Source organism: Thecamonas trahens (assembly GCF_000142905.1).
Source record: "Thecamonas trahens ATCC 50062 unplaced genomic scaffold supercont1.31, whole genome shotgun sequence".
NCBI classification, from domain to species: Eukaryota; order Apusomonadida; family Apusomonadidae; genus Thecamonas; species Thecamonas trahens.
In genome coordinates, this window is record NW_013657649.1 from 72,875 (window position 1) to 98,478 (window position 25,604).

The window sequence follows — 25,604 nt, forward strand, 5'->3', positions numbered from 1 at the left end:
AGGGGGGGGGGGGCGGTGACTGGAGTGTGCTGCTGCAGGTCGAGGAAGCAGTCGTGCTGGTCGTCAATGTGGGCATCGCCAGGCGCCTGTTTCCCCCCTCTCCCGTTTTGTGTCAGCCATGGAATAGGTCGATTTGATGTGGTGCACCATCATGCATCGGATGGTTCCTGGTGGGTTGGAGTCACTGATCTTGATGTTGGTAAAAGGCAGCTAGAGGAGGTGGGCAAAGAGGGGAGGGGGAAGTTGATGGAAGGGATGGTTGCTGTTTGGGGATCTGATCTTGGCTCTCAACTTGGTGGAAGGCGATGAATGGGGGAAGGGGAAGGGGGTGATCGCTTCACCTCGTCACATCTGTGCAACCAGAGGTATTTGCTAGCGATCTAAAGCTGGATGTAAGGGAGTGATCTCAAACAAGATGTCCAATCCAGGCACATTCCTTAATCCTTTACGGTACGGAATGGACAGTTTGTCCGTCGCGCAAGCCGCGCTCTGCGACGGTTCGCATACGTCGCAACGTCCATCAATCGTAGCACAACTACTTCTTAGAAACCATCGATCACCGCCTCACATAACCCATCTCACATCACAAACAATCAGTTTACAATCGTAACTCTCCAGCTCACCATCTGCTTCCAATGGTGCACTCTATACTTTGCACATTCGTCAACCCTATCCATATTGTCTGCATCACAGCGCCCGAAATCGTAGCCTCTCTCTCACCCATTTCATTGATCAAACCGATGCAGCAGGTGGCACACAGTTGTACCACAGCCATCGTCACCCTCCCGACTCGCCACTGCTCTCTCCACACCCGTCTCACCATTCTAAACCATGTCACGGTTTGTGGCGTGTCCAGTCTGTGCCACCGATGTCTCCATCCACGACATCAATGCTCATCTGGATGCCGGCTGTGCCGACCCGACGACGGCGGCGCTTGGGAGCTCGCCGGCAGCAGGCTCACAGACAAGCCCAGCGAGCCAGAGTAGCAGGCCGAGTGGGACGGGAGCAAGCGGCGAGGGTGTGGCTCGGTCGCTGGCGTATACCGCGCCGGGGAGCAAGCGACTGAGGAACTCGGCTGTCGTCCTTGACTCGGGCAGTAGCGACGACGACGAGGGTCTGGGAAGGGACGATTCTACGCTGGCGGCGCCTGCGGCCAAGCGGGCGCGCGGGCTGGGGCGGAAGGACCGTTCTGAGGGTGGACCGGCGGCTCCGCTGGCGGAGCGGGTGCGACCAGAGCGGCTAGAGGACATGCGTGGACAGGAGAAGGCGCTGGCGCCCGGGACGTTGCTGGCGACGCTTATCGAACAGGGCAAGATTCCCAACCTCATCCTCTGGGGACCTCCCGGCTGTGGCAAGACCACCCTCGCCCACGTCATCCGGACACGTGTGGAGGGAAAGATGGTGTTTCGCAAGCTCTCGGCTGTCTCTGCCAACCTCAAGGCTGTTCGAGAGGAGCTAGAGCGAGCGCGGAACACGCGCCGGCTGACAGGCAAGGGCACTGTGCTCTTCCTTGACGAGATCCACCGGTTCAACAAGATGCAGCAGGACGTGTTCCTTCCGGCGCTCGAGTCGGGACTTATCACACTCATCGGCGCCACAACCGAGAATCCGGCGTTTGAGATCAACGACGCCCTGCTCTCGCGGACCCGCATCATCACCTTTGAGAAGCTCTCGGCCGAGCATGTCATCGCCATTCTGCGCCGTGCTCTCGACGCTGCGCCGCACGGATCGGGCCTTGCCGTCACTGACGACGTGCTTGGCACCATTGCTGGACTAGCCGACGGTGATGCTCGCGCTGCGCTCAACGCGCTCGAGCTTGCTATGGACATTGAGGCCCGCGGACGGAGCCCGGGAGACGCTCTCAGCCTGCGAGCGGTCAAGGAAGCGTTCCAGACTCGAATGGTGGCGTTTGATCGGGCTGGTGACGAGCACTACAATGTCATCTCGGCGCTTCACAAGTCGCTCCGCGGCTCTGACGTCGACGCCTCGCTCTACTGGCTCGGCCGCCAGCTTGCCGGCGGTGAGAAGGTCGAGTACATTGCGCGGCGGCTCATCCGCTTTGCTGCCGAGGACGTTGGGATGGCTGATCCGCAGGCGCTTGCCATTGCTGTCTCAGCCTTCCAGGCCTCGCACCTGATCGGCATGCCAGAAGCCGACGTCGTCCTCGCCCAGGCTGTCGTCTACCTCGCCAAGGCGCCCAAGTCAGTTGCTGTCTACGAGGCAATCAAGCGGGTCAAGGAGACCGTCGCCCGCGCACCAAACGATCCCGTCCCGATCCACCTCCGCAACGCGCCGCGAAAGGTGCTCAAGGATCTTGGCCATGGCGCCGGATACGTCTATCCGCCGCATGCCACCCGTGCCGAGGCTGCCTCGCAGAGTTATCTCCCTGACAGCTTACGCGGAACCATGTTCTTCATGCCTGATCCGACGCCCGAGTAAAGCTGATGCAAGATCGGTGACCACCTGCAAGTGCAGCACCCGATAGCCGAAAGACGATGGCGGGCTTTTGCTGGGATTCGCGGGGATCCGAGGATAGCCGAGTGCCATCGGTGTGGCAGGCGGCGCACGCCAAATTGGCCATATTCCGTGCGTTGGGCGGCAATGGGCTCAACTGACCGGTTTGGAGGGGAGGCTGAGGGAGGAGCCCATACTCCACGCACGGTCACTAGCAGGGCAGCAAGATTGCGACATGGGATCAACTGTGTACTTTGAGCCTATTCCGTGGGGGATGTGGAGCGAGGACCCCGCAGGATTTGCGGCTGCGCTCGGGGCCTCCTTCCGCGAGACCGGCTTCGCCGTGGTGGCATCCCACCCTGTGGCCAGCGAGGTCATTGATGGGGCGTACGCGGCGTCCAAGGCGTTCTTTGCGCTCGACAAGGAGGCCAAGGGCCGATACCACGACCCGGACGGGGCTGGGCAGCGGGGATACACTCCGTTCGGCAAGGAGCACGCCAAGGACAAGTCGGCCCGCCTGCCTGATGCCAAGGAGTTCTTCCACGTCGGCCGCCGCCTGCCCGAGGAGGCCTGGACGGCAGTGATGAAGCCGACGCCGAGCGTGCGTGAGATCGAGACCTTTGACGACGACACATACGCACTTTACCATGCGCTGGACCAGTTTGGCCGCGAGCTCCTCCGCGCCATCGCCCTTCATCTCGAGGTGCCCGACGATCTGTTTGATGGCGCTGTTGCCGCAGGCAACTCGGTTCTCCGCCTGCTTCACTACCCGCCGCAGCCGAACGCGCCGCCGCCGGGCGCCATTCGTGCTGCCGCGCACGAAGACATCTCAGTCATCACCCTCCTGCTCGGCGCCGAGGAGGCTGGGCTCGAGGTCAAGCATCGCTCGGGCGAGTGGCTCTCGCTCAACCCGCCGCCTGGCTCGATTGTTATCAACTGCGGCGACTCGCTGCAGCGGCTGACAGGTGGTGCGCTGCCGTCGACCACCCATCGGGTCGTCAACCCGACTCCGGAGCGGGCACTCTTCCCGCGCTACTCATCGCCGTTCTTCCTCCACTTTGAGCCCGACTTTGTCATCGAGCCCATCCCTTCGGCCCTCCATCCGGAGCCGCCCATTACCGCCGATGACTTTCTGATGGAGCGACTGACTGCCATTGGCCTTGTCAAGGCCGCAGCCAAGAGTGTCAGCGCATGATGGCATGCGTGTCTCCCGGCTCTGCTCTGCTGCTCTGCATTGAACGTTGTTTACGACTTGGGTGCCTGCTTCCGCCGCACCGTCGAGACGATGGCGGCGAGGGCGAGGCCGAGGAGGACGACGAAAAAGACAAAGAGGATGGAGATCTGGGAAGCCACGGTCCCAAACCCATGCTCCTTGATCTGGTACGTGGCAAGCATGTCCTCGCCTGAGTTGATAGCGCACGAGCCGTCGGACAGCGCCTCTGATGGCGAGCAGCGGAAGGTCATGTCCTCGACCTCGGCGAGGAGGAGTGCGCCAAAGCCGTAGCGGAGCGGCGAGATGAACCGGAGCCAACGAAGCCATGCCGGAATGTTCTTTGGCACAATTAGGAAGCCCGAGACCATCATCGCCGGCATGAGCAGGAGCGGCGCAATGGCGTTGGCAACCGCAGCCTCCGAGGTAAACGCTGAGACTGTCACGCCCATCACCGATCCAACGACGGCCGTCACACCGTGGATGAGGACGAACAGCGCAGCGGTACCCCATTCAGCCTTGAGACCGGCAAGCGGGTAGAGTGGGAGCGCAAAGAGGAGCTGGTAGAGGAACTGGAACGGGATGTCGGCAAGTACCCGGCAGAACAGGTACGTTGCCGGCCCATAGATACCATCGGCTGTCTCGCGGAAGAGCGCAGAGCGCTCGGACATGAAAACAAAGACCGAGGCCTGAACAGAGATAAAGATCGCGTTCGTGACTGTGAGGAAGAGAAGGCCCGCCCGATCTAGCGCTCCGGCCTGGGATGCATCGAGATTGTAGAGGAGGCCGAGGAGAAGGCCAAAGAAGACTGACTGCGCGACGTTGGACTTGACGGCAGACTCGTTACGGAGCGAGATCTTGACCGCACGCTTGGTCAACTCCCATGCTTGACGGGCCCACGATGCGCGATCTGCTGGCGCAATGACGGCGAGTGGCGCAGCCGGTGCTGAACTAGCCTCGCGCGAGGATGTGATGGCCGGCGTTGTGGTCGACGATGACGACGACGATGACGACGACGATGACAAGGCAGCCCGTGAGTCGGCAAAGGCAGCAAAGGCGGCGGCATTCTTGGGCGAGGCGTCGGCCATGAGCTCGATGACAAAGTCGGCTGGATTCTTGAGGCGCGGGCAGGTGTGGCCCATGTCGGCAAAGTATGTAAGCATGTCGTGGGTAGGGCCCGAGTACACGATGAGGCCGGCCGCCATGAGGAGGACAGTGTCGAACAGATTGAAGACGTAGACCGAGGGCTGGTGGATGGTGGCAAAGACGATGATGCCGCGGGTCTCGACAACCCGGCGGAGGGCCTCAATCACAGTCCGGGCGGCGCGGGCATCGAGGCCGGTCGTCGGCTCGTCGACAAACAGGACCGAGGGGTTGATGAGGAGTGAAGCCGCAATGTTGAGCCGTTTGCGTTGGGCAAAGGTGAGGCCGTTGGCGGTCACGCCGGGCACGCCAATCTGGACTCCGCGCACTGCGGTTAGATCCATGAGCTCAAGCACGTCATCGATGCGAGCGCGGCGATCTTCATCGGAGAGCGAGGATGGCAGCTGAAGGCGGGCGCGGAACCAAAGAATGTCGTCGGACGTCATGGTGTCGATAAAGGTGGCGTCCTGGGTCACGTAAGCTGTCGACGCCATGAAGGCATCATGATCGTAGACCGCACCGTCGAGGCGGACAGTGCCTGACGATGAGACGCCCGCGGCGCGCGAGGAGAGCACGTTCAGCAGGGTTGTTTTGCCGGCGCCCGACGCGCCCATTAGCATGGTCAGCTCGCCGGCAGCTACCGTGCCCGAGACCGAGCGCAGGATGGTCTTGATGGACTTGGCTGAGTCCGAGACGGCGCCTGGTTCGGCGCCGGAGACCTTGACCCAGGCCTTGATGTCATTGAAGGAGAGCAGCGACATGGCGTTTGCGGAATGTGCGCGGTTGACGAGGCGGGCGAGGGAGTGTCCGGCCGGGCGATGGCAGCTGTTTTTGGGGATGCGGCGGAGGCGGAGGCGGAGGCGGAAGCAGCAGGCGGAGGCGGAGGCGGAAGCAGCAGGCGGAGGCGGAGGCGGAAGCAGCAGGCGGAGGCGATCGGCGGAGGCAGGAGACGAGGCGGTTGCTCGCAGGAGAGGGAGAACAGGGAGAGAGGCGAGTCTAGGACGGCACGTGGTAGAGCGCGTAGTCTGTGGTGGTTGTGTCTTGGCGTAGTCTGTGGTGGTTGTGTCTTGGCGCAGGCGAGTGAGGGGCGGAAGGAGGAGGCGGAAGGAGAGGCGGAAGGAGGCGGAGGCGGAAGGCGGATGGCCAGCGAGCGGGAACAAAAGGCAGAGGTATTGCGGCGGCGGCGGGCGGTGGTGGCGAGGCAGACAGACTTGAATCATCAGCGGTGCAAGGCGGTGATGGAGTTTGAGATGGTGGCGAGCGTGACCAGCTCGACTAGCGCAGCCTGCTCGAGCTCGACCAGCTCGTCGACAAGCTCGGGCACCACAAGTACGACGACCGGGACCGGGACCGGGACCGGGACTGGGACTGGGACCGGCACCGGAACCGGATCGGGGATCGGGACTAGCACAGCAAGCTCCCTTGACTCCTCGGGCATGCTTGCATCAAGCACGTCGTCGCAGACGGCGGCTTGGCGCGACGTGATTGTATCTGAGCTGACGGTGGAGACCAAGACCGGCGAGGTGGTGGTGGACGGGGCGTCGATGTGGCTGCGGAGCGGGCGGCTGACGCTGCTGGTCGGTCCGGCTGGCTCGGGCAAGACGGTGCTGCTGGAGACGCTGGCGGGGCGGATGGGGCGTGGGCTGGGCATTGGCTCGGGCACAGTGTCGCTGGGCGACGAGACGGTGGCATCCGCGCAGTCGGGCATCCGCAAGGCGGTGCGCGACCGGATCGGGCTGGTGACGCAAGAGGACATTGTGCTGGAGAGTACGACGACCCGTGAGTCGCTGCAGTTTCTGGCGGCGGTGTACCACGGAAGCAGCAGCTCCGCGGAGCGGGAGAAGATCATCGACTCGGTCCTCGCCTCGCTAGGCATGACCAAGGTGGCGGACACGGTAGTCGGGACGCCGGGGCTCAAGCGCGGGCTCTCAGGTGGCGAGCGAAAGCGGGCTAACATTGCGCGGGCGCTGGTGAGCCAACCAGATGTGCTGCTGGTGGACAACCCGACGGCCGGCCTGGACTCTGCCACTGCAGTGGTGGTGATCGAGGTGCTGGCGGCGCTAGCGCGATCGGCACAAATCCCTGTTGTGGTCGCACTTTCTCAGGGTGCGGTCGAGGTCTTTGATGCTTTTGATGATGTGGTTTGCCTCGCCAGCGGCGGGCGGGTTGCCTTTGCCGGCTCCGGCGCGGACCTGCTCCCGCACTGGGGCGCTGCAGCCGGCATGGAGTGCCCAGATGGGGTGAGCCCGATCGAGTTTGTGGTCGAGGTGCTGGCAGGCCCGGAAGCTGGTGAGAACGCTAGCGGATCCGGCAGCAGCTCCGGCAGTCGATCCGGTAGCGTGTCGTCCAGCTCAAGCTCCGGAGGCGGAGTCCGATACGCGTTGGCGGAGGAAGGTAAGGGCGGCAAGAGCATGTTGGAGCGCGCGCTGGCGGTCTCGCCGCAGGTAGCGCTGCCTACTATGAGTAAGAGCCTGAGCTCGCCGCGTAGGCATGGCGATGACGACAGCGATGGGAGCGGAAAGAACTGTGGCGGATGCAGCGACTCGCTGCGGCGGACCGGGCGCGGGTTCTGGCAGCTTATCAAGCGCAACACGGCGGTGATGAGGCGAAGCACCGAGGCGACAGGCGCGCGACTGGTGCAGGCGCTGGTATTCTCACTGCTCATGGGCGTGCTCTACTACCAGATTCCGCGCGGTCAGGACGCCGGCTACGACCGCGGCGGGCTCCTTCTGCTGGCGTCTGTCATGCCGATGTTCTCGGCGATGGAGGCGGCGGTGGCGGTGTTCATGGCCGAGTTTGCCACTTACCGGCGTGAAGTCAAGGAGGGCGTGTACGGGCCGGGCACGTACCTACTGGCCATGATTGTAGCGGATCTCCCGTGTCTTGCGGTGGTCATGATCCTTGCCATTGTGCCGGTCTACACGCTCGCAGGCCTCACGGCGACCTTCAAGGCCATTGCGGTCTTTACGGTCGCGAACACGCTCCTTGCTTTGCTAGGCAGCTGGATGGGCGTCCTGCTTGCGGCGCTGTCGGGCGATGCCAACACGGCCAACATCCTTGCGTCTGCGGTTGTGCTGCCGGGCATGATGTTCACCGGCGTGATGCTCAAGTTTGACAACATGTGGACCGGCTTTGCGCTTCTGCGGCACCTCTCGTTCCTCCGCTACGGCTTTGCGTCAATGATGATTGCCGAGCTGGAGGACATGACGCTATCATGCACAGACGACGAGGCCATCAACGGAACTTGCCCCATCGTCAGCGGGCAGGCCGTCCTCGACCAGCTGCAGGTTGAGCGCGACGGCGGACTCGCCTACTCGATGGGCATGCTCACCCTCTGCGTGGCTGTCATCGGTCTCATGACTTGGGCCGCGCTCTGGCGCGCGGCGCGGCGATGACCGAGAATGCGAGTGTGCGACGCTGCAATGGGCCCAGCGAATGAGAAAGTAAAAGAAACTGATGTCCGTCTCTCTGTCATCGGGCGGCGGCGGAGCGAGCCCCAAGAGCGTTGTCGCCAAGGCGGCGGGGGCAGCAGCGTTTCACATCGGCCAATTCCAATGGGTTCGATCCGGGCTCCGGGTCGCCGTCTTGTCATCGACAACACCTGTCTCATGCTCAGCATGGACGACCTCGAGCTCGACTGGGGCGTGGCGAATGTGAAGCTGCCGGGCGCAGCAGCGGTGGGCGCTGATGCTGCCGCTGGTGGCGAGGCCGTTGGCGGGGCGCGGGGCGGAAGCGGCATGGCGGGAGACGGACGAGGCGGGAGGCGGCGCGGTCGCCGCGACAAGGTGGCACGCGCATGCGACTTTTGCCGGCGGCGGCGGCGCAAGTGTGATGGCAATCAGCCTTGTGCGGCGTGTCGACGACGGGGGAGCGCGTGCACGTTTGCCATGCCTCGGGGGCGGGGGCAGCAAGGCGCGTCAAGCATGGCATCGAGCGGAGGTGCGACTCCGGCGACGTTGATGGGCGTGAGCAAGCCAGCGGTGAGGGGGGTGCAGTTGAGCGAGGTGAGGGAGCGAGGCGAGGACGATTGGCTGCTGTCACCGCTGGCGATGGTCCCGCTCTCGGCAGACGTGTCGCTCGACAATCAGCATCTTGAAGCCGCCCAGGCTCTGCGGCACCAGCTGGCGACACCAAGCCCAAGGGCGAGCGACCACGAGGCAGCAAGATCGCTGGACTCACTCTCGCTGCCGCTGCCACTGGCGCTGGATGGTCCAGTGCCGGTGGTGAAGCAGCCGGGCGATGAGCAGAGTCTTAAGCGGCGGCGGGCGGCGGCGGAGGGCGACGACGAGAACGAGGACGAGGCTGGGGCATGGGAGCTCGCCCGCGCACTGAAGAGGCGGGCACACTTGGGCTCGATGTCTGCAGTACGGCACTTGCTTTCGACGTTCGGACGGCTGGTGGCGCCGACGCTGGGCCTGGCGACTCCATACGGATGGGGCGGCCTCTTTCCGCGGGCAGCAGTGATGCAGCTCGACGCCATCTCAGCGGTGACGCTCCGCGGGATGGGCGAGACTGCTGCAGCGCACTCGGCCATTTCGTCGGCCAAGGCTCGACTGGCGCGAGTTTATGACGTGCCGTCGCTCGAGGTGGCGTACGGCCACTTTTTGGTCACCACCTACTTTGTGGGCGTTAATCACGCCGAGGCGGCGCTGCACGCCGGATGCTGTATTGCGATTCTGCGCGCAATGGCTCGGACAGCAGGGGCCACCCTGCCAGCGCTACACTCGAAGCTCTCATTTGATACCGTTTCTACGCTTGTACGGGCGCTGATGGAGCTCTCCGAGGTGTACGCGACTCGGATGGTGGCAGCGAACTCAATTAAGGCGCTGGCGCTGCGCCACGCGTCGAGCCCACCACTCTTTCTCTCATTTCCGGCCGAGGGCTCGTCGCGGGCAAAAGAATCGTGCGAGTCGGGAAGCCTGGCTGTGCCAGTCATGGTACCGGAGCGGTGCGCCGCGCTGCTGTCTGCGTTCCGGTCCGGCGATCGCGGCGCGGTGCGTGCGCTGCTCCCGCCATCACTCACGGTTGCCGACCATTCGCCGATATCATACGAGCTTTTCATGGTCCTGTACCGGGCGCTTGGGCCAACGATGGAAGCAGTGCTCTCGGTGCCACCGCATCCCAGCACTGACCCGGTGCCACGCGAGCTGCTGTCGCTCGCCGCCGCGCTGTACAATGCGGACCTGCCCGAGCCAAGCGGCGAGGTCTCGTACTGGAATACACTTGTCGGCCTCGATCTCATTGACGGGTGCTCCGGCCGAAGCTATCCAGATCGCGACGCTTCTTTGCTGGACGCACTGGGTACGCTTCCGCTGTTTACCCAATTCATGGACTTGCTTGATGAGGACCTCGCTGCCGGCGTCCCTAGCCACGAGCTCTGCTGCGGCGAGCAAACGAGCTTGTTTCAAGCTTTTGTCATTGTCTCACACGCCTATTTTATGGCGCTGTCAGACATGTGTGAGACTGCCAAGGTAGCAGCGTCGATGGAGCGCATGCTGACACTGCTCGAGAGCGTGAGAGACCAGCTTGCGGCCGGGTGGACGTTCTCGATCATGACCCTAGTCATGGCCGCCTGTGTCGCAGTCCTCGTCAAGTCGAGCCATGACTTTATCTCCCGCATCCTTGCGCTCGGCGAGGCCATTCCCAGCGAGAACGCTCCGGTGTGGACCATGGTCGGGCGGATACTACGGACATCGACGAGCTCACTCCCCAGGCCTGCTGCGCCTTTTGGGGTGGGGGTGTAAACCTTGCAAAAGTGAACGATGTTTCGCCATTCCAAGCTGAAAGAGTATCCTCAGGGGCATAGATGGTAGGCGTGGGATATGCACAGTGGTTCTGGTTCTTCAAGGGTGTTGCGCGGTTGAGCGTCTTCTCCCAGCTTCCAGCTGACTCGGAGAGATAACTTACCCGATTGAATCGAGATGGACGGCCCATCCATCCGGGATAGTCGACCCTGGCGCAAACATAAAAAATGTATGCAAACATCTCCAAAACGACCAAAAATATTATTTTTATATAATCCATGTCGCAATTCTATTACTATTTCAATATTTAGAACTTCATTATTCTAAATATAATATTATAGAAATATATATATAATATTATAGAACTTGATGGATTGTCTGTGCAGACCGCCGAGGCTCACACGACGCTGTCCGTCGTCGCGATACCGCGTACCTCACACCGTCTCCACGGCATAGATTGCTAGCGCTCAATGCGTTCTATGTATTGATTTGAGTCTATGGCTCGTGACTAGCCTAGAACGCGAGAAAAGCATGAAAAGCCGTTTTTGCTGGGGTCGCACCTAAATGTGCTCGAGGCCGATCGTTGCCAGACCATCACTCTCCGAGAGTCTCCGGCCGCTGAATCGATGACCGACGGCTTTGCTTCACTTTGCTATGCATTGTATTGTTATTGTAGCTACTCCAGATTACGCATGAGCACCCGGTGGCGGCTTGTAAAAGTCGCTCGTGTCGAGATCCACAACCCGTGCCGCTACTGCCGACGATTTGGAGAGCCGCCGTGGCCCAATTGTCCGCGAGTTGCGCCGCGAGCTGAAGCGCGAGTTGCGCCGCGATCCACTGTCCGATTCTGACGAGTCAAAGCGGTACACGCCCGACGGACGCCGCATCTTCGATGGTCCGGACCGACTCACCACCTTGCCGTTCAGCTGCCGAGTTGACTCTAGCGTCGTCGACGACGACCTGGTCTTGCTGTCACGGCTGTTCGAGTCCGAGCTCAGTGATGACGACGATGACGACCCGATGCCAAGCGGCATCATCTCGGCCACAACTACGTCCTTGTCATCGGCCTCAGCCTCGGCTTTCGATTCGGGTTGAGGGAGGCAAGTGGCAAAGAGCTTACGCGAGCCGGCAAATACAACTGCGAGGACAACGACCACAAAGACTCCGGCAATGGCAGCGACAACCAGGCCTTCAGCCGTATCCTTCGTCTGCGCTGAGTTTTCCTCGTCGAGGAACACGGCGCCCGACGTGACATATCCGTACACTACAAAGAGTGCAATGGCATCGATTAAGTCGAGCAGCTTGGCCACATACGGTGAGAGCGCGATCTGAACGGCAAACATGCATAGAACGAGCCCGCCGGCGACCGAGAGCTGGAACGACGGCGAGGTGATAAAGACCACCACTGCAGCCATGAGCGCCTTGCGCGAAAACGCCGCCCACACCTCGTACCACCACATGTCCTCGGAGAAGCCGTTGACCAGGTACGAAAAGTAGAACCAGAACCGCTCCGGGTTCGATCGCGTCCGCCGCATGCCCAGCAACATGACCACCGGCACGCCCACCACGTACACGCCCATCGAGACAAGCGCGAGCGTCACAAAAAGCGCGTGCAAGCCCTCGTAGCACCTGATGTCCGGATCTGCCACCAGCCGCAGCTCGCCTGTTCCGGGATCTGAGCATTGGAAGACCTTGAATGTCACCGTCGCAATGTTGGTGTACTGCAGGAAGAGTACAACCACAGAGTAGCGGATGAGGCCGCGGATCTGCCCGCGCGCAAGGAGCACCACCGCAGCAATCGCAATGTACAGCCACGGTGCGAGCATAATGAGCACAAACCGAGTGTAGAACGATGAACCCACCAAGCAATGGGTCGAGAACGACGAGAGCGAGCCCTGCGACGACACAAACGAAATGCCATTCACAATCGCAAGCAGCGTCGTCGACGATTGCAGCGCCTTCAGCTCGCCCATCAGCACCACAAGTTGCGCAAAGTTGAAGCCTGACCGGATGACAGCTGCTGGCGACGCTGCCGTATGCCGCGACGCCCCGCGCGACTTGCTCGACCGCGACGTGAACCACACAGAGGTGAACCCAAACATGGCGATGACTGCAAAGCCGCCCACATACGCCACCCACATCGGCCCGCACTCGTTGCATCGCCCGTACGAGTCAGGCACAAGCCCAGACTCGCAACGGAAGCACGTGAATGACCCACTGTCACGGGTCCCTGAGCACGACGAGTACTCGGCCCCACCCGGACAAGCGTCTGCGTTAAAGCACTTGATGAATGCTGCCGGCGCGGCGTCGATGTTGCTCGCGTTTCCGCTCGGCCACCAGTAGCCGCGTTGCGCAAGCACAGCCGCGCCGCCAGGACAAAGCCCACCCTTGGGACAGGCTCGACAGTTCGCCCATCCGTCACCAGCGTACATCCCATCTGGACAGGCCTCGCACTGTTGCGCACTGTGGTCGACCAGATTGAGTACCATTCCGCGCGGGCACTTGGTGCATCGCGGCACCGTCTTGCCTGCCGCAGTGTTTCTCAAGTCCAGAAACTCACCAGGCCCACAAACCACACCGCACGTCAGGCGTCCTTCAGACAAAAACGTCGACTCACCTTGTTCGCACGGCTCGACCGAGACCTGGAGCGCAGCGCCTGTCGCCGCGTCTAGCGGCGCAACCTGCAGGCATGTTGAAAGCGAGGTCATCGCCAAGCCGAACGACTTTCCAGCCTGTACGTGCGACAAATCCGACGCAAAGACCTGCAGAGTCGCAAACGAGCAACTGCCATCAGCTTGTCGTGTGCAGACCTCACCAAAGACCGATGGTGCGTTAGTAGTCACAAACCCGGCCCTCACATTGGAGAACGCCGCAGGCTGCCCAAGCACATCCGTCACCGCCATGCTGATCTCCTGCGTCCCGCCACTGGCCGTCCGCGTCACAAACGGCTTATCGCCCGACTTGATCGTCACAGCTATTGCTCCCGAGCCTGCCGTCTGCAACTCGTCCGACACCACGGTTCCGTCCGCCGCCAGTGTCCGCACCCGCAGCGCTGTCGCGGCAGCGTCTGACGCCACTGTCGGTCCTGAGGGCGCGCTTGATCCACTAAAGTCGGCAAGCGAAGTCGGCAACGTCGACGTTGTAAACGGCGTCGCCGCCCCCACCGCAGCTCCGGTCGTGTTCGAGACCGGTTGCATAAGAAGCACGTCGCCAACTTTGGCCGCCCGGTTGCACAGCTCTTGCCCGCACGACGAATCAAGCATGCACACAAACAGTCCACCACCCGATACCAGGGCGGCGTTGTTGACCACTCGCGGCAAAGCGCCGTCGGCACTGCAAAAATGCACCCGCGAAGAGACCACTAGGACGCCACCACCCGACACACTTGCCGTGTTGTCTCCGATGAGCGAGCCTGGTGCGAGCTCGACTCTGCCACCCAGCGCCGCCACTCCACCACCGTTCTGCGCCATGTTGCCGGATACACTCGCGCTCGACGCAATTGCAAGGACCGGCGGATTGACCAGTGCGTTGGACGAGAGCAGCACACCACCACCACGCCCACTGCTTGCCGAGCACCCACTCACGCTTGTTGCGCCCGCAAGCACCACAGAGACCTCACTCGTGTAGACTCCACCGCCATCACTGTTCGTTGTGCAACCCGAGATGGCGCATCCAGTCAGCGTCAGTCCGCCCGAATTGAGGGTTGCAGACAGGTGCGAGACCGCCAGACCACCCCCCTCGCTCGCCGCGCTGCACCCAGCCACAGTCACGTCGGTCAGTACCAGCGGGACCGCCAGCGACTCCATCGCCATTCCACCGCCGCCCTTTCCTGCGCTGCACGCCTCAACAGTCAGCCGTGGACCTATCATAAGCGCACTCGTGCTCGTCGCCGCCACATCGGCAACCTTCATCCCACCACCATCGACCGCCGCCGAGCACCCGGAAAACCGCACGTCCGTCACAAACACCGATTTGAGGTCGAGCGCCGCTGGCGCCGTCACATACAGCCCACCGCCCGAGCCCGCGCTCGCGCTGCAGCCTGAAAGCGTCACGTTTGACAAGTACATGCTGTACTCGGCGATGGAGATCGAGCCCGTCGCGGCCGTGAAAAAGAAGCCAATACCGCCGCCGTTGCCCGCACCCGCACTTGCGCCCGACACAACCGAGTGCATGAGCGAGAACTGCGCCACATTCGTCAGCGAGAGCGCGCCTCCGCCTGCACCACACACGCTCGCGTCAGGACACGAGAGCCTGTCGAGCACAAGCCGCGCAAGCGCAACAATCGGACCATCTGTCGTCTCCGCCACAGCAACCGGCCCGCCGCCGCTCATGCTCAGGTCGCGGATCGACACCGACCGTTTCTTCTCGCTCGCATCAAAGTCAGACCCAGAAATCGAGAACGATGCGCCGTTCACAGGCCCAGTGCATGCAATGTTGCTCACACCCATGCCCGCGCCCACCAGCCGGACCGGCGAGCTGACGACAAAGTTACACGGTCCGGAAAACGTTCCGGCCGGAAGCTCAATCGTGGCGTCGAGCGTCGCGCTCACTGAGACCAGCGCGGCGGAAATACACGCCGTCGAACTCGCAGCTGCACCGAGTCCGCCGCACGTTGCCGCATCAAGCACCAGATGCGTCGGTGTGCCGGCGTGGCACACCAGGTTTCGCGACCCGCGCCCGCCACTGTCGCGGCCCGAGGCCACAAGCACCACGCTCGAAAGGCCTGCTGCCGCGTCGTAGTCCTGGTACGCCACGCTCACAGTGCCCACACCATTGGATGGATGGCTGCCAATGGTTCCTACTCCCTTGATCGTGCCCGAAATCGCAATGGCTGCCAGTGGAGCGCCCGGCGTCAGATCGTACATCAACCGCCGAAACGCAATCAGATCCGCCGTGTCGTCGATCCATGAGATCACCACAAACGGGTGCTTGCGCGAGGCGGCCACATCGGCCCACCGCTGATCGGAGGTAGAGTCGTCGCTGTTGACAAGCGTCTCGGCCGCGCCCGCAAGCACGATGCTGCCGGCCGCAATGTCAACAACGCCCGCCCGGAACACGATGCCCATGCCTGATCCGTCGAGCACAGCGTCGGTCCAGGCAATGACAAATCCACCTAGCTCAACTAGCGAGTCGCATCGCGGGTTCTGCTGATTGCCGGCCGTGTTGGTCACCGGTGTCATCGCCTCGCCCACAGCCTCGTACACCGTCGCCGTCGCCGTCGGCCGGTACGCCCGAAAGCTCACACCGTTACCCGCCCCGTCGTTGGTGGTAAACGTCACAACAAAGCCGCCACCAACAAGCGAGGCTACATCAAACGAGCGCGTGTGGTGGAGGATGTTGCCGCTCGTGGTCACCGCCACCCGTGCCGAGCACGATGACAGCGTCGGCGGCACGGCCCACGCCACCTCGCACGTCCGAAAGTACAGCGTCGACGAGTCTTGATACACCACAACAAGCCGCGTGTCGACGTCTGACACGTCCAGCTCCTTGACAATCGCCGGCTTGAAGCCGCCCGAGTCCGGCTCATAGATGTTGGGCGTCCGGTACAGCGTGTTGCTCGCATAGTGAATGAACCGGCACCCGATGTTGAGTGGAAAGCAGCCCACAAGCCACACATCGCCGCCGCCAGGCGTTTGGATCGAAGTCGACCGGCCCCAATCGATCCGATTGCCGTCGACGCCGCCAGCGCCCGGGTCGCGGAACGACGCCGCCCCGGCCGGCACCCCGTCCTTGTCGTACTTGTTGGCGTCCTCGCGCCAGCCCGACCACCCGCCAGTCGCTGACGACTCGAACACAAAGCCGCCGCCAGTCACCGCATACGCCCCAGAGTCATGTCCAACAACGTCGCGGTTGTGCGAGTTAAACTCGTTGCAGGCCCCCGACATGGCCACGTCTGCGGGACTCACCAGCCCCGCCGAGCAACGTCCGCTCAGCAGCCCCACCACCAGCAACGTGCTGGCCATGACCGCAACTCCCAGCTTCCACATCCCCTCCCGTGAACCACTCGACCAAGAACGCATGACTGGCTTGTCCTTGACTGCGGTGGCGAGACAGGTGAGCCACCTTGCACCGTAGGCCACCGCCACTCCGGGTTGCATGAGTTCGTTGGAGGGGGAGGAACAAGTGAAGTACGAGTGAACCCCCCCCCCCCGGGAACCCACGTTTGCAACAACACGGTCCCCCCTCCTTCCCCTCCCCTCAGGCAGCCGGCACCTGTCTGCACACGTCTCCCGTACTCGACTCCAACTCGGACAGCCATCATATATGCGTATGGTTATGGTTCGCCTTGCTGCGGCTGCTGCGCTACTGGTGGTGGGCTGGCTGGCTGTGGTCGCGGCTGCTGCCGGCACAACGACGGCCACCCGCCCCGCCCTCGCTGAGCGCTACGGGCCGTGTGTCCAGCCGGCAGCGTGGCCGTCCAACTCTGAATGGGACTTGGTCGAGGTGACAGGGACCTACAGTGGCGGCGGCACATTCTACGGCGCGTGCAAGGTTCACGCACAATCTGGCGGTTCGGGCGGCCCGACGTGTGTCGAGTCCGGCTTTGGAACAGTCGAGGTGTACGTGACCAATCTTGACGGCACGTTCAACACGCGAGCCCGTCCGGACCTGGCCTGCGGCGACAGTCAGAACGAGATGTTCCCAGGTCTTGTCTCGCTTCGAAGCTCGGCGGACGTCATTGCCATCTTTACTGATTGGAGCAATCCCGGCCGATCAAACTCGGCCGCCCGTATCACGCCTACTGGCGCGGTCACTGCCGGCGCGACCAACTTCTTCACCACCTCGGCCGACCGCTGGCGCGGCGACGAGCTGTACGACGGCACCATCCTCGCCGCTTCACGCTACGCGTATGAGCCGCGCGTCGGAGCCGTCCGGTTGTCGAGCAACGTTGCCACGGTGCTCAACGAGGTCCGGTTCTGCGACCCGTGCGAGAGCACCGTCAACTCGGTTGACGTAGCCGCCCTTCCCAGCGGCGGCTTTGTCGCCGTCTGGGCTCTCGTCTCGCACTCGGCCGACGGCGATGCTGGAGCTGCCTTTATCCGCAAGTACGCCAACGACATGACGCCGCTCACACCCGAGATGCTGCTCCCCGAGTCGCCTGTCGGCGATCAGGGCGACGTGCGGGTTGCCGTCACTGCCGCTGGCACCATCGTTGCCACTTTTGCGTCCAGTGGTGTCGACGGCTCCGGCTTCTCGGTGCAAGCTCGTGTCTTTGACTCGGACCTCAACCCGATCGGCCCAGAGGTGACTCTCAACTCGGTGATTCCTGGCTCCCAGAACCAGCCGTCGATCACCGCGCTCCCTGGTGAGATTGTGTTTGTCGGCTGGCAGTCAGACTCGGAGCTCGCGGCACGCAAGTTTGTAATTGACGCCTCGGATCCGCTCACCCAAACTCCGCTCATTCCGCTCTCGTCGGACGTACCGCTCACCTCGGGCGGTACCTTTTCTGTGTCGGTCAATCCGTCCATGGACGCCCGTCCGGCGTCGAATTCGCCCGTCACATACAACTCGGTCATCACTGCCGTAGTCGATGCGCCGACCACGCGAAGCATTCACAACTATCGCTGCGAAGTCAACACGCCCGACGTCACCGTCGATTCTGCCGCCTGCGCTGGCTGGGGCCAGACGCCGTTCACCATGGCATGCCTTGCGCATGCGCTCACGGTTGTCGGTCAAGTCGACGCCAACATTCTTGTTGACGCTTCGGCGACCTGGACTGGCTGTCTTCCGGGCGACGGCTTGCTGGTCACAAAGTCGGTCGCCATCCGGCCGCTGGTTGCGGGCACTACGCTTGTTGTTGACTGCGCCGGCTCCGGCCGCGCCTTTACCGTCAATGGCGACTCGATGGCTGATGCGAATCACCGCGCACGCTCGGTTGCCTTTGCTGACATGGTGATCCTCAACGCGGTGGCGCCGGCTTTGGGCGGCGTAGGCGCCGGCTCAGGCGGCGGCATTGTGGTGGCCAATACCCTGGCTGTCGGCCCGGCCGTCTTTCTCGACAACGTTGAGTTTATTGGCTGCTCGGCGCCCGCCAAGGACGGCGGCAGCCTCGCGTTCATAGATACTGCCGGCGTCCACACCCGCAACTTGACGATTTCGAACTCGAGCGCTGGCGGTAACGGCGGGTGCCTCTCCATGACCTCGTCGGCCTCATCGCAAGTCTCGATCTTTAGCTTGCTGCTGGAGGACGCACACCTTTCGAGCTGCACCGCCGTGAATAATGGTGGGGCCATTTATGTCAACCTGGTGTCCGACATTCTCCCGCCGCTTGTCTTCCGCCGTTCCACGCTCACAGGATGCAGCGCAGGCGGCTCTGGCGGCGGTCTTTGGCTGACCTCGCTCCGGGCCAAGGGTCTTAAGCTTGGTCCGGCCCTCAAGCTCACTGCCAACACCGCGAGCGGCTCCGGCGGCGGCATCTACGCCATCGACGTGCTAACTGAGCTCGACCTGTCGGACGTGAGGATCAGCGACAACACGGCATCGATCGACGGTGGCGGTATTTACTTTACTCGCACCAAGACCGTCAAGGCGCTCCTGAAGGTCTCGCGTGGCAGTCTCCTCGCCGGCAACTCAGCGGCAGGCAGTGGCGGCGGCCTCTACATTTATGAGAACAACATGCGGCTGGAAGGCCCTGTCAGCATTGCGGGCAACACTGCGAGTACCAATGGCGGTGGCCTTTACTCGTTCTCCAACGCTGTTGTTACTCCGCCGACCCTAGAAACCAGCGGCACCGTGATCATCTCGGACAACGCGGCACAAGGCGGCGCTGGCTGGTACCTCTCGGGGAGCAACATTCGCCTCCGCAGTGGGCTGGTGTTCTCCGGTAACTCGGCAAGCGTCAGTGGCGGAGGCTTGTTTGCCACAGGTCGCTCGCTTGTCGTTGTCGAGAACAGCAACACCACGTCGGTGATCATGACCAGCAACACGGCCAGCAACGGTGGATCGAGCATGTTCTTCTGCCTCTTTTCATCGACGTGCGGCCAGAGCGTGTGCGAGATCGGCAAGTCGGTCGATTCGTCGCTGCAGGCTGCCAACACAAGCTCGCCCTCGGTCTATACCCCGTACTCGGCTTGGGCATCCCGCCCAGACCCTGTAGCGCCACTTGTCATGGCTGGCACCTTTGCTACCGACGCGGCGTCGATTGCTATTGTGGCACCGAACCTGCCCGACTCTATCTCGACCGGCAGCGTGCTTGTTGGCAGTGCTTTGGCCGACGGCGCGGTCGCGGCGTACGATGACTTTGGCGCCCCGCTACTGCGCTTCCCGAGCTCGTTTCGCTCACCTTTCCTGCCGAGGGCGACTCGTTGTTGCTACCGGCTGTGACGACCCGGTCAGTGTGCTCGATCGACCCGGCTACCGGCTCGTGCGCGTTGGGGCCAATCCGGGCGTCGGCGCCGGCGATCGCGGCACTCGGCCAGCGCTACCGAATCTCGGCCCAGCTTGTGGCGGCACCGTGCATGACTGCGACCTCGACCGTTTCGTTTGCCATCACTGGTTGCACATCAGCGGCCGAGGAGGCTGTCGAGGAGGACAACACCGTGGTCTGCGTGGCGCAGTGCGGAGTAGGCCAGAAGATTGTCTCGGTCATGTCAGGCGGCGAGGTGGAGTCCTCGCGCTGCGAGCCATGCGAGGCCGGAACCGTCCAGCCGCTGGAGGGCCACACTCAGCGTGACTGCGATGCCTGCCTGATCGGCACCTACGCCTTTGCCGGCGAAGCAAGCTGCTTGCCGTGTCCGGCGGGTGCCGATTGCGGCTCATCGGGCAAGTTTCTGCACGCCAAGAAGGGCTACTGGTTTCCCAGCCGTGGCAGCAACAGCACTGGAGGAGGTAGCGGGAGCAGCAGCGAGACGAATGCGACGTCGCTTGCGGCGGGTGTTGGCGTAGCGGGCGCTAGTGGTACTGACGCTGCGACGTCGACCGCTCTCCATGTTCCGCTCTTTTATAGGTGTGATCCGCCCGAGGCCTGCAATGGCGGCCCAACGTATGATTCGTGCCGGGTTCCAACGTACAAGCAGGGATCGTTCCTCTGCGCCAAGTGCGGCGACGACTATGCGCGCATCGGCCGGACGTGTGAACCGTGCTGGCCCAAGTGGGCGCTATGGACAACTTTGGTCATAATTATCGGCGGCGGCATTGTCGGTGTGGTGTTTATTGTCAAGGTCGGCTCCGCGGCGGCGCGCTCGCATTTGAGCGATGACCGCCTGTCCGCGGCCAAGTCTGGAAGTCGGCGGACCGCCAAGGTCTCACCGCTGGCGTCTTCGTCATCGACTTGTTCGTACGACGAACAAGAAGAGTCTACTGACCTTGATGCGGTCAGTCTTGAGCGCAATGGTCCCGCAGACGAAGCGCTGACGGTGGCGGCTGGCAGCCGCACGGTGGCACTCAAGATCATGATCACGTACTTGCAGACACTGTCGCTCGCAAGCGTGTTCCGGGCGCAGACGTCAGACGTCATCCGAAACATTGGTGCGCTCATCGGCGGGTTTACCCAGCCATCGCTCTCGTTCCACACCTTTGTGTGCCTCTTTGGCCGTCTCTCGGTCTACTCGGACTTTGTGTTGACCATGGCGATGCCGGTAGTCATCGCGGTTGCGGTGGGCATGGCCTCGCTGGTAGTGACGCGCTTGACGCGCGATGCCACCAAGCGAGCCCATCGGTCGATGTACTGCGGACAAGCCGGCATTATTCTCACCTTTTTGGTCTATCCGGTCCTGGTCCGCACCACGCTCTCGATGTATCACTGCAAGTCGTTTGTAGGCATCGAGCATTCGCGGCTGGTCTCGGACTTGGAAGTCGAGTGCTTTGTGGGGAGGCACGCGCAGTACGCCGGTATCGCCGCTATCTTTGTCGTCCTGTACGTCATCGGCATCCCTGTGGGCGCGCTGCTGCTCATGATCCGCGATCGCCGCAAGCTCGGCGTCGACATGTTCGAAGCCAAGTGGGCGTTTGTTGTCGCTGGCTATGCGCGCAACCTGTGGTGGTATGAGTTTGTGATCCTCTTCCGCAAGGTCGTCGTTGTCGTCCTCGTCGTCTTTGCCTCGTCGGCGTCGGTGCAGGTCACCCTTGGTGCCACGCTCTTGGCCATGGCTCTTGCCATCCATCTCGAGCTCGCGCCTTACCTCCGTGCTGAGTTTGACAAGGCCGAGTGTCTGGCCCTCGCTGCCCTCTCCGCCACCCTGGTTGGCGCAATCACCCTGGTTGAGGGTGCCCAGGGCACCGATCAGGTCCAGATCAACCTTGTTGTCACGGTTGTCGTCGGCCTCAATCTCGCCCTCATCGGATATCTCGCATTGCTGGCGATTCGCAAGTCAGCGTCTGGTGCCAGGAACTAAATCCCTGCTCTCCACCTCCTCTTTCCCCTTGTTTCCCCGTCATCATTCGATGCCGCGCTAGGCATGGCTGACTTGATCCACCCCCGTGACCAGACTACAGCACCACGACCACAACCCCACTCTCTCCCCCCCTCCACACACACACACACTCCACCTCACCGCACTTCCACGCAACCTCACAACCATGTCGAAGAACCCACCCCCCAACGATGAGCATTGGGAAGATATCACCCCTGCCCTGCGTATGTCCTTGCCTCTCTCTGTCTCTCACGCTCTCTCCCTCTCCCCCCCCTCCCTCCCTCCCTCCCTCCCTCCCTCCCTCCTCACCGCCCAGCCCCGTCCCCGTCTCCCCTCCACAGACGCTGCTACCGAGTCGCTGGCGGAGGGACAGCTGCTCTTTCCGCATGGTTTCCGGCTGACAGAGGCCATGAGCTCGATCGAGCTGATGGCGCCCAAGATGGACATGGGCATGACAGAGAAGCGGGTTGCGAGTGCCGAGGAGCGAGTGGCGGCTGGCGAGCTTGCGCTGGCGTTTGATGAGACGACCGAGGCCGGGGCGGTGGCGCTGGTCGAAGCGCTGGAGGCGCTGGTTGTGGCGGAAGCCATGTTCATGTCGGGCATCAACATGGTGCAGTCGCTGTTTGCGGTGGCGGCTCTCCCGCTGCGCGGCCAGCTTCCGCCGGGATCGCCGCTGGGCATTGCGCTCGACGGCTTTGTTGCGTGCTCGACGCTGCTGATGAACGCGCTGCTCCGGGCGGATGTGCATGAGGAAGAGGACTTTGTGCCTGGTGCTGGCGGACTTGTTCTCCCGGCGCTTGCGGCGTCGCCTGCCGAGGTGGCTATGGCGCTCGAGGCCGAGGCGGCGCGGATCGGCGGAACGGCCGAGGGCAACCCAGCGCTGGCTCGGGCCTCAGTCCTCCTCCTCTTCTGGGCGACGTTCATTCAGGTCCAGATCCGAATGGATGGCGCCGAAGTGGCGAGCTCCGGAAAGCACCGATCGCTCTCGCACGGGCGCAAGAAGCTGACCACGGCAGTAGAGCGGCTCGACCAAGTTCTAGGCAGCCTTGCGGAGAGCCTCTCGCCCGAGGAGGCCGAGGCGCGAATTGCACCGGCACTGCTGGACGTCAACCTCTCGCTCGACGCCATGGTGCCGGGCCTCATCGCGGTGCAGACGACAATGCCGCGCGGCGAGGCGCTGAGCAAGCTCCGCACGCACGTGCGCGGACTGGCCAGCGCGCTTGAGGTGGCGCAAGTGCCGGACACGCTCGATGCGACGGTTCGCTTTGTCACCGACTTTTCGCACTTTTCCGATGAGCACGACTTTGCGTCGCGGGCGCGGCTGAGTCTCCTTGTCCTCGCGCGCAACGAGCTCCAAGGCGGGACCCCGATTGTGGATGCTGTCCGGACAAGCCTGGCCTTTGACTACGGGCTTTCGGACGAGATGATGGCGGCATGCGAGGCGAACCAAGTCTTTACGACGGCGACGCTCGCCTTTCGCATCCTCATCCAGTCGCTCTCGTTCAATCGGGCGCGGATGCGGAGCCAGCTGATGGCGCGGGCTTTTGACGCGTGGCTGCGGACGCAAAATGCGGCGTTTCAGGCTGCGCAGCCGGCGATTGCCGCAGCCGGCGGCAAGTGGACGCCTGATGTGGAGCAGCTGATGGAGTTCCCGCGATACTATCTGGTCTCAATCATGACGCTCTACACGCAGCTCGGCTTTGAGCTGGAGCTGTACTCGACCCGCGAGCTGACGGCGGTCTTCTGGTACCTCGACTACTTTCTGGGACTGCGGTACGAAATGCTGCGGACGCGGCTGGCGCGGCACGCAGCAGCGCTAGAGCAGCTAGCGGGGCCGGCGGGCCTGAGTGGGAAGCGCGGCAAGAAGAAAGGCAAGGGCAAGAAGAAGGGCGGGAACGGGGCCAAGAAGAAGGCGGCGGCGGCGCGGGCGGCGCGCGAGGCGGCGGTTGCTGCTACCCGCGAGCAGATCCTAGAGTCGTCTGCGCGCAAGCACGTGCTCTGTGGGCTCTTCCGGCTCTGCGTTGGCCTCACGCTTGACGGGCGGCTGAGTCAGGAGGAGACGCTTTATGGCTCGCCACGCAAGCGGTTTGAGCAGCGGTTTGGCCTCTTTGCGCGGGTGTACGATCCCGAGGCGCTCACCTACGACCGGCTCATCAAGTCGATCAATCCTGAAGCTGTTGCCGCCGCCGAAGTCTTTTCGGCAGCGTCTGACTCGTTTGCAGAAGGCCAAGCCCACCTCGTGGAGTTACTGACAGCGGCCAAGGCCGGGACTGTCAGCTCGTGGGGGACCGAGCGGGGGATGGCGACGCTCAAGGCGTTGACGCGGGTAGTCATTTCCAACGGCATCGCGACCCGGCAGCTCGCGGCATCGTCGCCAGAGTCGCCGGCGTCTGGCGCCGAGAGACTCGCTTGCCCGGTCTACTTTGTGATGGACGCCGAGTGCGTCAAGGACATGCCGCGAGTGGTGGTGGCGAGCCCAGAGAAGGACGGCCACGACGACGCGGTCCAGGCGGCGGCCTTCCGGGTCCTCACCCACCGGTGAGGCAAGCGATGGCTAAGATTAGGCGCCGCCACTGGTGAGCGCCGCCGCCAGCGCGTCGTACTCGATGCGGACAAGATCCATGGCGAGCGTGTCGGCCCAGAGACGGGCGGCGGCGGCGTAGCCGCGCGACGACAGTATGCGGCCGCCCCAGGCAAAGTTGGCCTCGAGGTCGTCGCCGGCGCGCGGCGAGCGAAAGTATTGGAACAGGTCGGGCCCGCGGCGAAAGTGGGCGGCCTCATCGGGCGACTGCTCGTCATCAAAGTAGTGTGTGATGTGGATGTTGAGCTGGGCGAGGTAGACGTCGGTGACCGAGGGCGCGAGCGGGACAGTGGCGACGTAGACGACGCCGCCGGTGGCCTCGACAATGGCGGCGGCGAGAGCGCGGATGTTTGCCCACGACGCTGGCGCGGTGAGCCCGACGGCCGGATCGGAGGCTCCCAGCATGAGGAGGGTGACGTCAGCGGTGGCGGCCTCGCGGGCGCGGGTGGCGAGCCCAAACACCTGGTCCCACAGCGGGGCCGAGGGCTTGAGCGAGAGCCAGGCAAAGCGCTCGGGCGGGCCGGCCCAAGCCGGGAGCCAAGCCTCAGATGAAGCACCGGTGGCGCCCATGTTGAGGACGTGCCAACGCTGGCGGACGCGGCGGTCGGCGTGGAGCAGGCCCTCGAGGCGCGGGGCGATGCCGCCGACGGTGCCAAAGGTGATCCAGTCACCAAAGCCCTCGGCATTGCCGTCGCCGACGACCACGACACAGCGCGGCGGGAGCGGGCTCTCCTCCGGGCGGGCCAGCCGGCGGGCCAGCCCCACGTTCTGGAACAGCAGCACGTTGAGCCGGAGCCAGGCCAGAGCCAGTGGCTCGCGGATGGTGACGACCACAAAGAGGATGACCTTGAACACGTTGGTGAGGACAGCCACCACCGCACGGGTTGCCCGCAGGCCCAGCGACGGCGCCCCGGCACCCAGCCCACCGCGCCGTCCGCTGCTCTCTGTGCTAGACATGGTATGGTGTGTGTGTGTGGGGTGTGTGTGTGTGAGGGGGGAGGAGTGGAGGGTGTGTGTGAGGAGTGGGGGGGTGTGTGAGCGGGAGGGTGTGAGGGGGATCGGAGTGGGACAAGGGGCGGGGAGGGGCTACGCCACGGAATGGCATGGGTTCGGGAAGGGGG

At 63.1% G+C, this 25,604-nt stretch overlaps 8 protein-coding genes across 8 annotated transcripts in view; 5 read left to right on the top strand and 3 right to left on the bottom strand.

The window, feature by feature from the left end:
• Positions 1-831: 831 nt before the first annotated feature.
• On the top strand, positions 832-2,439 carry AMSG_07119 (ATPase WRNIP1; the record flags this gene model as incomplete). Its single annotated transcript, XM_013901138.1, has 1 exon — positions 832-2,439. One exon carries the CDS (start codon positions 832-834, stop codon positions 2,437-2,439), a length of 1,608 nt encoding a protein of 535 aa, XP_013756592.1.
• Positions 2,440-2,689: 250 nt separating this feature from the next.
• On the top strand, positions 2,690-3,649 carry AMSG_07120 (2OG-Fe(II) oxygenase family Oxidoreductase; the record flags this gene model as incomplete). Its single annotated transcript, XM_013901139.1, has 1 exon — positions 2,690-3,649. The coding sequence occupies one exon, from the start codon at positions 2,690-2,692 to the stop codon at positions 3,647-3,649; it is 960 nt and encodes a 319-aa protein (XP_013756593.1).
• Positions 3,650-3,699: 50 nt separating this feature from the next.
• AMSG_07121 (ATP-binding cassette sub-family G member 2) lies at positions 3,700-5,568 on the bottom strand (the record flags this gene model as incomplete). The annotated part of the gene is made up of 1 exon (XM_013901140.1): positions 3,700-5,568. The coding sequence occupies one exon, from the start codon at positions 5,566-5,568 to the stop codon at positions 3,700-3,702; it is 1,869 nt and encodes a 622-aa protein (XP_013756594.1).
• Positions 5,569-6,045: 477 nt separating this feature from the next.
• AMSG_12042 (uncharacterized protein) lies at positions 6,046-10,551 on the top strand (the record flags this gene model as incomplete). Its single annotated transcript, XM_013901216.1, has 2 exons — positions 6,046-8,158; positions 8,825-10,551. The coding sequence occupies 2 exons, from the start codon at positions 6,046-6,048 to the stop codon at positions 10,549-10,551; spliced, it is 3,840 nt and encodes a 1,279-aa protein (XP_013756670.1).
• Positions 10,552-11,237: 686 nt separating this feature from the next.
• Positions 11,238-16,649, bottom strand: AMSG_07124 (uncharacterized protein; the record flags this gene model as incomplete). The annotated part of the gene is made up of 4 exons (XM_013901141.1): positions 11,238-12,879; positions 12,982-13,078; positions 13,169-16,452; positions 16,561-16,649. 4 exons carry the CDS (start codon positions 16,647-16,649, stop codon positions 11,238-11,240), a joined length of 5,112 nt encoding a protein of 1,703 aa, XP_013756595.1.
• Positions 16,650-16,827: 178 nt separating this feature from the next.
• AMSG_07125 (uncharacterized protein) lies at positions 16,828-21,884 on the top strand (the record flags this gene model as incomplete). The annotated part of the gene is made up of 2 exons (XM_013901142.1): positions 16,828-19,773; positions 19,821-21,884. The coding sequence occupies 2 exons, from the start codon at positions 16,828-16,830 to the stop codon at positions 21,882-21,884; spliced, it is 5,010 nt and encodes a 1,669-aa protein (XP_013756596.1).
• Positions 21,885-22,035: 151 nt separating this feature from the next.
• Positions 22,036-24,722, top strand: AMSG_07126 (uncharacterized protein). Its single transcript, XM_013901143.1, has 2 exons — positions 22,036-22,126; positions 22,244-24,722. The coding sequence occupies exons 1-2, from the start codon at positions 22,069-22,071 to the stop codon at positions 24,442-24,444; spliced, it is 2,259 nt and encodes a 752-aa protein (XP_013756597.1). The 5' UTR covers positions 22,036-22,068; the 3' UTR covers positions 24,445-24,722.
• Positions 23,987-25,604, bottom strand: part of AMSG_07127 (uncharacterized protein) — a gene marked incomplete at its 5' end in the record, with an annotated part of 2,208 nt that continues 590 nt past the window's right edge. The window contains one exon of the mRNA XM_013901144.1: positions 23,987-25,425. Coding sequence (XP_013756598.1) covers positions 24,463-25,425 — 963 coding nt within the window. The 3' untranslated portion in view covers positions 23,987-24,462. The remainder of the gene's footprint in view (positions 25,426-25,604) is intronic.